Source organism: Oryctolagus cuniculus, chromosome 11 (genome assembly GCF_051225735.1).
Source record: "Oryctolagus cuniculus isolate XC-2025 breed Fujian yellow rabbit chromosome 11, ASM5122573v1, whole genome shotgun sequence".
Classification (NCBI taxonomy): Eukaryota; Metazoa; Chordata; class Mammalia; order Lagomorpha; family Leporidae; genus Oryctolagus; species Oryctolagus cuniculus.
The window spans coordinates 9,248,296-9,258,068 of NC_142877.1; the positions used below are offsets into that span (position 1 = coordinate 9,248,296).

A 9,773-nucleotide genomic window follows, 5' to 3' on the forward strand; every position below is an offset into this window, starting at 1 on the left:
GCTGTGACCCTCACGGGCAGGTTGAACAGGTGTGCAGTGATCAGCCCCAGAGTTCATGTGTGACAGAAAGATCTAGAAAAATGGCAGAGCACAGAGCACTCTGCGTCCGCCCCTCGGGTTTGGTTTCATTGTGCTGACAGCCTCGGCTGGCGTTGTGGGTCATGAAGAAGCAAGAGTGAAAATCCTAGGATTCCTTTTCCAGGAACACAATATTTGCACATGGCCAAAACAAAAAAAAGGGGAGGGAGAGGTGGCATTGTGGCACAGTGGGTTGGGCCACCACCTGCGACTCAGCATCCCATATGAGCGCTGGTTCGAGTCCTGCCTGCTGCAGTTCTGATCCAGTTCCTCTAATGTGCCTGGGAAGGCAGCAGATGGTGACCCAAGTACGTGGGTCCCTACCAGCCACATGGGAGACCAGACTGGAGTTCCAGGCTCCCGACTTCGGCCTGGCCCAGCTCTGGCCCTTGCAGCCGTTTGGGAAATGAACCAATAAATAGAAGTTTCTGTCTCTGTCTCCCCCAACTCTGCTTTTCAAATAAATAATCTTTTTTTTTTAATTTATTTTTTTATTTTTTGACAGGCAGAGTGGACAGTGAGAGAGAGACAGAGAGAAAGGTCTTCCTTTGCCGTTGGTTCACCCTCCAATGGCCGCCGTGGCCGGTGCGCTGCGGCCGGCGCACCGCGCTGATCCGATGGCAGGAGCCAGGTGCTTCTCCTGGTCTCCCATGGGGTGCAGGGCCCAAGCACTTGGGCCATCCTCCACTGCACTCCCTGGCCACAGCAGAGAGCTGGCCTGGAAGAGGGGCAACCGGGACAGAATCCGGCGCCCCGACCGGGACTAGAACCCGGTGTGCCGGCGCCGCTAGGCGGAGGATTAGCCTAGTGAGCCGCGGTGCCGGCCGATAAATAATCTTTTTTAATAAAAGTACAAAAATTTCCTTAGGCCCTGTGGCCCCCTTCCCTGGTCCCCAGCTACCCCCAGCAGAGGAGTTGGTTACAGTGGATGAAGCCCCACCGACACGTCGCCACCCAGAGACCCTGGTGCCGTCATTCTGTGGTTTAGACAGATGTGTGAAATATCTCCCAGTGCCCATCATTTTTTGACATCCTTTCTGCTTGCTTATAGTCAACGTAGAGAAGTTTTCTCCTCTGTAATTTCAGTTCTTGTATGTGCTCTATGACTTCACTCGAGTCGGACGTGTCTTCCTGGTTTTGGCTTTCCTGACATGGTTGCTTATTGAGGACACCGATTTTTTTTTTTTTTTTTTTTGAAACGTGGAGTTAGAGACATCTTCCATCCGCTGGTTCACTCTCAAAATGATCACAAAGTGGCCACAATGGGGAGGGCTGGGCCAGGTCAAAAAGTCAGGAGCCAGGAATTCCATCAGAGTCTCCCACATAGGTGACAGGGGTCCGGGTACTGGACCATTCTCCGCTGCTTTCCCAGGGACACTAGCAGGGAGCTGGATTGGAAATGGAGCAGCCTGGACTTGAACCAGTGCTCGTGGGATGCTGGTGTCACAGACCAAGGCCTAACCTCCTGCAGCACAACACTGGCCCCAGACTGAATTTCTTCTCCATGTCCCCTCAATCACAACAAAGACCAGCACAAGGCCTGAGCAGAGGTGTATATGGGGTAGGTCTGCTCTGCCTCCCCCTCCTCTGTAGTTGGTGCAGGAACACTTTTTGGTCCCCCACGCTGATTTCCAGTTGGCTATGAGGGGCCTGGAGTGGCTGCAGGCAGGGAGGAGGGACTCCCTGCAGGTGTAGATGCTCTGGGTGTGGGGTTCTCTTGTATCTGTAGCTGCCTGGTGCCTGTGCGTTCCTGGGGCCTCCGTGCCTCGTTCACTGCCCGTTGTCTGTGTCAGCCGTGGGGGACTTATTTCTGCTGAGGGCCGCTGGGATATTTATGACATCGTTCACAAGCCACACAAAATGATCAACATTAGCTCACTATGGGCCGGCGCCGCGGCTCACTAGGCTAATCCTCTGCCTAGCGGAGCCGGCACACCGGGTTCTAGTCCCGGTCGGGGCGCCGGATTCTGTCCCGGTTGCCCCTCTTCCAGGCCAGCTCTCTGCTGTGGCCAGGGAGTGCAGTGGAGGATGGCCCAAGTGCTTGGGCCCTGCACCCCATGGGAGACCAGGATAAGTTCCTGGCTCCTGCCATCGGATCAGCGCGGTGCGCCGGCCACAGCGCGCTGGCCGCGGCGGCCATTGGAGGGTGAACCAACGGCAAAGGAAGACCTTTCTCTCTGTCTCTCTCACTGTCCACTCTGCCTGTCAAAAAAAAAAAAAAATTAGCTCGCTATGAATCTGTTGAGTTTGGAGTTCTACCTGCACTTGTCTTGGCAGGGCCAGACCCAGTGTCTAGGGGCTTATATGGCCCGCGGGCCGGACATTCCCCACCTCTGCTTGGTGTGGCTTATCAGCCAGCGGCCAGAGCTGGCCTAGATCCCTACACCTGCCTTGACTTGACCTCCCACCTTGACTACTTCTCTAACCACGCCTACCTTCCCAAACAAGATCTGGCCTAGATTTTTCCCCATCAATCTGATTTTTATCTAATGTGTCCTGAAGATTCCTCAAAACTAAACTTCTGAGCTCTCAAGGTTTGGCGTACCTTCTCATTTCCCAGTGTGTTGTCTTTTGTTTTTAAAGATTTTATTTATTTGAGAGGTAGAGTTAGAGAGAAAGAGACAGAAAGGTCTTCCATCTGCTGATTCACTCCCCAAATGTCCACAACAGCCAGAGTTGAGCCATTCTGAAGACAGGAGCTTCTTGCGGGTCTCCCAGGTGGGTGCAGGGGCCCGAGCACTTGGGCCATCTTCCACTGCTTTCCCAGGCCATAGCAGAGAGCTGGATCAGAAGAGGAGCAACCAGGACATGAATCAGTGTCCATATGGGATGCCGGCAGCACAGGTGGAGGCTTAACCTGCTATGCCACAGCACTGGCCCCAGTGTGTTGACTTTCAACTTGAGTATCTTCCTGTATGGGCATTTGGACGGGAGGAGGCAGACTCATATGCCCAGGCTGCCGTCCTGGGCAAACCTCTGTGTAGTCTCTCTCGATTGAGAAACCTTTAAAACCTTGAGTCCTTACATGTTTGAAGGAGACAAGCCACACAAGTGTGAGTTCTGTGACAAGTGCTTCAGCCGGAAGGACAACCTGACCATGCACATGCGGTGCCACACCAGTGTGAAGCCACACAAGTGTCACCTGTGCGACTACGCGGCCGTGGACAGCAGCAGCCTCAAGAAGCACCTGCGGATCCACTCCGACGAGCGGCCGTACAAGTGCCAGCTGTGCCCCTACGCCAGCCGCAACTCCAGCCAGCTCACCGTGCACCTGCGCTCACACACCGGTGAGTCCCTGGCCTGGCAGCTCGGTACCAGTTTTCCTTGAATTTCTTAGCTCTCGAGTCCTTAACCCAAGCAACTGGGTACCTGGTGGTAGAAGTAACCCTTCAGTGCTGTGATGATTGTCGGGGTGGGTGTTGGGGGCCAGGACACCAGCCTTCAGGAAACTGGACAGTCTGACGGGTGGGATTTATAGCTTGACCACACAGAACACAGCTGGGAAGTGTTCCCAGTACAAGAGTCGGGAAGCAAAGGATGCAGCTCGAGTAGACATCTGACCTATTAACCAGGTGTTTCAGGAACTGAAGCTGTGGTTGCATCGCTGAATTCAGAAATGTAGCGAAATCAGTCGAATATCATTGCAGATCACAGATTTTTAGTCCTAGATGTTTGTCCTCCCCTTTCGTGGGACCCCAGTGAAGTAATGACAGAGCTAATCTAGCCCAGAATGGGGACTGGGTTATTGATAAGGGGGCTCATAAGCAAGAATTTCCAATGAGTTCATCACAGGAGATGGCAAGAGATAGAAGTCGGCTGATGTTTACAGCTGGGCAGACGTCCGTGCGCCAGCAGACGAGCGGAGCCGAGCGCCAGGCTTTCCTCCTGGTGTCTGAGTGCCTGAATGCTGGGCGAGCCCCGGCCTGCACACTGCTCTGGCCAGAAGCCACTGCCTACTGGCAAAAGTGCCCAGCCAGCCCGGCAGCAGGTGAAATCCATGGCGTCCGGGTCTGATCCTTAAACCAGTCTTCCTTCCTAAACAGCCAACTGAAGGCTGTGGGTCCCTTACAGACAGGGAGTGGGGTAGGATGCTGCAGGTCTGACGAATGGCTGACCCCCTGCAGGTAGCCATACTCGGCGGGAGGATGAGGACGTTCACGGTCTTGTTGCCTACGCCCTGCCCCGAAGAGGGCTCTCCGGAGAGATACTGAGAACAGGGAGGAGGGAATTAAAACTAGGGTTCCCAGTTAGGAACTTAATGAAATTTCCTGGAAATCGGGGGGAGAAAACAGATCAGAGGTGTGAGGAGCGGCAGCCGGAAGCCTGGTGTCTGGCTAGGTCTAGGGAGAAGAGGAGTCGCCCGTTCTAAGGGGGCCTGGGGAGTGGGAGGCTCTCGGGGGTCCTCACCAGGACGAAGGCAGCAGGCGGAGGAGCTCTGGCCCAGGAGCCAGGCAGTGATTGTGAGTTCAGAATTCTGTCCTGGCTAGCAGAGCGGGACAGGAAGGGAAGCGATGGCCTGACGCTCCTCCCAGAGGCCACGCGGATGGACTTTACTGGGAGATAAATTCCAGCAAAACAAGGCAGGGAACAATCGGACACGAGGGATTTGATGGACACATATGTGAGTATAGCTAACTGGGATTGCAGCAGAGAAACGCCTGGGTACTACTTTTACGGACGGTGTTAAAAATGACAAATTAAATAAATTGGGAACTCAGAATCCACTGATGCCAAAATAAAAGGATGCGTTAAGAAACTGGATGCTGTCAGATATGATTTTTTCCCCTCTGGAAATGCACGACATAGTCGAGAAGGAAGCTAAAACGAGCCTCAAATGAGCCTATAGAAAGTGAGCAGTTTACCCATAATGCTGGTGACACCAGGCCGTGGCCCTTTCAGGCCGTGGGTGTGATCCTGGCGTCCTGCTTGACCGCCACACACCCAGTCGTACCACGTGTAGCCTGGATCTCAAAGCTGAAATCTGAAACCACTGAAGCACAGGCGTTCCTGAGACAGGGCCTGAATGCAGGACCACAGCCACCCCGGACACGAGGGAGGTAGTGAGGAGGCGGAGGAAGAGCCCAGGCTCAGAGAACCCACCCAGCTGGCCGAGTGGGACCTGCAGCCTCACTAAGTTTGGGAAGTAAATCGAGGGAACCTGTCCAACCTGCAGGGTCATCGGCATGACCTCCAGGATGCCAGAGGGGCCCGGGCAAAGAACAGGTGTGTAGGAGCCAATGCCGGACAGCCTCAGCGGTGCCGCCGGGGTCCGATTCCCGGGAGGCCACAGCCTGGCATTTGCCCCCTGCCCCGTGTTGATTTTATAAATAGTCCGGAGTCGGGAACCTAAGACACTGTAACACGAGCCAGTAACTGGCATAGCCGAAGTGAGCACGTCCCCACGTCTTGGCACGGTTTGGTGCAGTTGTGTGTGACTTACCTGTCACCGCTTCTTCCACACGCAGTTCCGAGCTGTCGCAGTGAGCGAGTTCAGACTTGAGATGTCATCAGCAGTGTGTACGGGGTGCCGGGATGCCTGGGTTCGAGCTAGGTCAGCTAATGACAGTACCCCTCGGGCTAGGGTTAGTCTGAGGATGGAGCGAGTCCATAGACACAGGACGCTTTGTCACCATCAGGAGGTGGCGAGCAGTTGGAGTTGAAAAGGCCCGACCATCTCGCTGCGGCCAGGTGCACTGATGCGTGTGTGTGTGTGGGGGGGCTGTTCTGTGTCGCCTGCCTGCTCTAATGGAAACACACCTTCCGTTGCTAGGGGACACCCCCTTCCAGTGCTGGCTCTGTAGCGCCAAGTTCAAGATCAGCTCGGACTTGAAACGGCACATGATCGTGCACTCGGGGGAGAAGCCCTTCAAGTGCGAGTTCTGCGACGTGCGCTGCACCATGAAGGCCAACCTCAAGGCGCACGTGCGCATCAAGCACACCTTCAAGTGTCTGCACTGCGCCTTCCAGGGCCGGGACCGCGCCGACCTGCTGGGGCACAGCCGGCTGCACCAGGCCGCCCACCCTGAGAAGTGCCCGGAGTGCAGCTACTCCTGCTCTAGCGCCGCCGCCCTGCGCGTGCACAGCAGGGTGCACTGTAAGGACCGCCCCTTCAAGTGTGACTTCTGCAGCTTCGACACCAAGCGGCCCAGCAGCCTGGCCAAGCACTTGGACCGGGTGCACAGGGACGAGGCCAAGACAGAGAACCGGGCCCCGCAGGGCGGGGAAGGGCCCCGGGACGGCGGCTCCCATGTGGCCAAGATAGTGACCCAGCGGGCCTTCCGCTGTGAGACCTGCGGCGCCTCCTTCGTCAGAGACGACTCCCTGAGGTGCCACAAGAAGCAACACGGCGAGCAGGGCGACAGTAGGAACTCGGCCCTGGTCACCTTCCCTCCCGAGAGCGCTGCCTCGGGGCCCCTGGTCTCCGTGGGGCAGCTCGAGGCCCCGCTGGAGCCCAGCCAAGACCTCTAGGCAGCTGCCAGGAGCCCCAGGAAAGCGCTGGGGCCGGGAGGCCGGCCAGGCTGTGGGGCCTTGGGGCTGGGGCTGGCTTCCCCAGTGCCAGAAGTCGCAGTTCTGGCCCCAGGACAGACGCCAAAGGCACGTCGTCGTGTAGACGTGTGTATACGTGTCCCCATGCAGCCAGCTCCCTGGGGGAGCTGTCCAAGCTCGCAGACTCGCCTGCCCGAATTCATTCACAGCGGCTCTGTGTCCACCGGGGGCAGCCTCTGTGTCACGGGTCTCCATCTTCAACTGGTGGGATTGTTAAACCTGTTAGGTGTGGTAGGAAACCAAAATTGCACTGATCTCTAACGGGGACGGGGGCACGTGAAGGGGCTGGGGGTCAGAAAAGCTGTATTCCCTTACCTGGGTGGTAGTGAAGTGTTCGCCTTAAACCTCTGTGTGGTTTCTTTTATCTGTTGTCTTACAATAAAGGCAGACACCTGTAGAATGATGCAGAAGAACCCTCAGTCGGACCCTCACCCACCACCCCCATCCCTTTCTCAGTTACTGCAATGACGTGAAATGATCCAAAGGTGGCGCCAAAGATCAAGCTAACACCCATCCCGCCTGTCACTGTCCGAGGATTAGAAAAACCGGCAGGCGCTGTAGACCCCGAGTGAGCCTGGGTCTGAGGAACAGGGTGGGTGGGACGTCCTGGGGCCAGCGTCGTCTTCATCCCGGAAGGCAGTGTTTATCAACCCACAGGCGGGTGGAACTCCGGCCTTCTCGGATGGGCTCTGTGGTGCGGGGCTGGCGTCTAGGAGGCCCCGGGGACCACAGCGGCCGTGTCGTCTGCAGAGTCGCTTTGTTCGTGTCGACTTCTCTTGAGATTCTGCCTCCGGTTAGTATCCTGTGCCATCGGTGAGCGAAGCCTTGATGCTTTTAGAGCGGGTGAAACAGATCCGGGTTCTTAGTAAGCCAGGAAAGGCTGTGAAAAGGCATCGGGTAGCTGCTCCCCGGGGCCGTTTCACTGGTAGTTTGAGCAAATTGGCCGCCTCCGTCGGGCCGATGCTAACTGGCAGAGACGCAGCCACGGCTCCTGCTCGTTTCGTCTTGTTAGAGAAGGGTTGGGTCCCTGGACCCTGGTGCTGTTGTACAGATCCCGACGTCACCTCTGTGCTGTTTGTCTGAGTTCCTGTCGTAGCAGCAGAAGGGCCGTTAACCTTTCAAGGGGGAGCCCGTAGGTCGGAATCGCGCGCCCGGGCCTGGGCCTGGGCCTGTGCCGTCCCGGTGCTGCAGGTGAGCCGGAGGGTTGGTAGCCTTTTCAGAGGAAGCCGTTTTCTGTCCACAGTCGTGCAGACTTCAAGGGTCTTCGCAGCGTGATGGCGCCCAGCAAATTGGGACCCCCCACCACCACCACCAGTGGAGCAGAGGTGAGTGAAGAGTTTGGGGCCAGAGGTTAAATTTTCGGGCATCACAGGGCCAGAGTCTGCTTCTGACCTCTCAGCTCTGTGGTTTTAGCACAAAAGCAGCCAAAGACTCAGAAGAAATGGGTCTGGGTCCCCATAAAACTTGACAGAAGCAGGTGAAGGTGAGGTGTGTCTGCCCGGAAGATGCGTGTCATGGAAGGCGGTGCGTAGCGTCTTGAAGGGTTTTGCACCAGAATAAACTTCTGCGTTCCACTGTGCACCAGCTTTCGGAAGTGCCCTCGTGTGTTTTGGTCTGAATTGGCACGTGTGACTTCTAGAACACGCCAAGCCGTGGCCATGTGACAGACAGGGTTCGCACAGAGCTGAGAGCATGGTTTGGGGAATAAGGCTGGGTTGAAGTGTGAAGAGTGCGATTAGAAAAAAAAAAAGACTGGGAACTCTGGACTTGGCAGAGTGCATCATGAGAGGAGTGTGGTGCCAGGGCGCTTGCAGGAGCTGGGCGATTTTCCCCCATCTCGTCGGCAAGGCAGCTAGAGGTCGGTGCTGGAGCTGAATGAAATCAGGAGCTGGGGCGCGGACTGGCTCTCCTGGGCCAGGTGGTCGTCGGATAAAGCCAGGAAACCACCTGAAGCAGCGTCGACGTCACCTGCACAGGTACGCGTGCGCTCTCAGGGCGAGACCAGGTGGCTGTGCGGCCCTGCTGCCTGGCCGAGCCCCACTGTGCAGCTGCAGAGCACAAGGGAGCGGGAGCGCAGCTGTGTTGTTAGAACCTCCCGAAGGGCAGGCGGTGATCCGAGGGTCCCGCATGGCTGACCCCCAGGGGTAGCAGGAGGAGGTGCCTTGAACACCTCATTTCCTGGGCTCCTGGAAGGTGTTGCTTCATGCGAGGCTGCAGGGGAGTCCCAGGTTAGCTGCTGGGAAAACTGGATCTGTCTTCATTCAGATAAGAACCAGCCGCGCCGTCTGCTGATCGGCTCCCCTGCGCGCGGCTTCCTGCTGCGGCGCAGACACACAACAAGTGCACGTCCCTGGATGTCCTTCCAGGAACGGGGATGGGCCTGGGTTCCTGCTGTAACCAGGTGACACCAGTCTGTGGTCACTTGGTGCTCTCCAGCGCTGGGCCTGTGGTGACGCAGGTGAGCCGCTCGCCTTGGGCACCGCGAGGTAACGTCTTAATGCAGCATTTTTTTAAATACGAGCAGCCCCTTTGTTCTAAACCAAGCTTTGTTGGAAGTTGGACTGGAGTGGGTCCAGGCAGGTGAGCTGGGCCCCGGAGTGGGTTGGATCTGGTCTTCGTTTAAATCCTCGGACTCCTTCAGATTCTAAAAACCTGCATTAGGGTGTTTACTCTGATCACGGAAATTTGAGTGTCACCCCGCCTACTTGGTCCCTGCCTCGTCCCTGCAGTCGCCAAGGAAACGGAAGGGTAGGGGTGCAGCAGTGCAGGTCCCAGCCCCGGGCAGAGCAGCCCCAGGCTCTGTAGTCTGGATGGGTGATGACAGAACCAGCCTAAAGAAGCCGCCTTTACTATCTAAATGACAGGTAATCCGCCTTCGGTGAGTGACTTGGTATACGTGTGTGTTGTCCGATTGGCACCGCGGTCATCTGCCTCTCCCCAGTCCTTGGGGGACCCCTGTTCTCTCTGGGAAGGCCCCTGCGTTACAGGCTGGCAGAGTTGAGGAGGGAGGTAGGAAGGCCTTGCTCCGGGTAACACTGTCTGGCGATAGCTAGATTGTTCTCAGATTCTCAGTTTGCTCATCTGTAAAATGGGCTGTGTCAAGACCCTGGCCTAATGATAAAATCTGTTTGCTTAAAACAACAGGTTGC

At 56.5% G+C, this 9,773-nt stretch overlaps 1 protein-coding gene and 1 pseudogene across 3 annotated transcripts in view; one reads left to right on the forward strand and one right to left on the reverse strand.

Annotated features, from left to right (window-relative positions):
* ZFP64 (ZFP64 zinc finger protein) overlaps positions 1-7,027 on the forward strand; it is an 84,838-nt gene extending 77,811 nt beyond the window's left edge. For all 3 annotated transcript variants that reach the window (XM_089307019.1, XM_051832673.3, XM_002720883.6), the window contains 2 exons: positions 3,114-3,365; positions 5,849-7,027. In XM_089307019.1, the coding sequence (XP_089163145.1) occupies positions 3,114-3,365; positions 5,849-6,546 (950 nt within the window). In that variant the 3' untranslated portion in view covers positions 6,547-7,027. The remainder of the gene's footprint in view (positions 1-3,113; positions 3,366-5,848) is intronic.
* Positions 1,581-1,687, reverse strand: LOC127487364 (small nucleolar RNA SNORA51; annotated as a pseudogene).
* Positions 7,028-9,773: the final 2,746 nt, after the last annotated feature.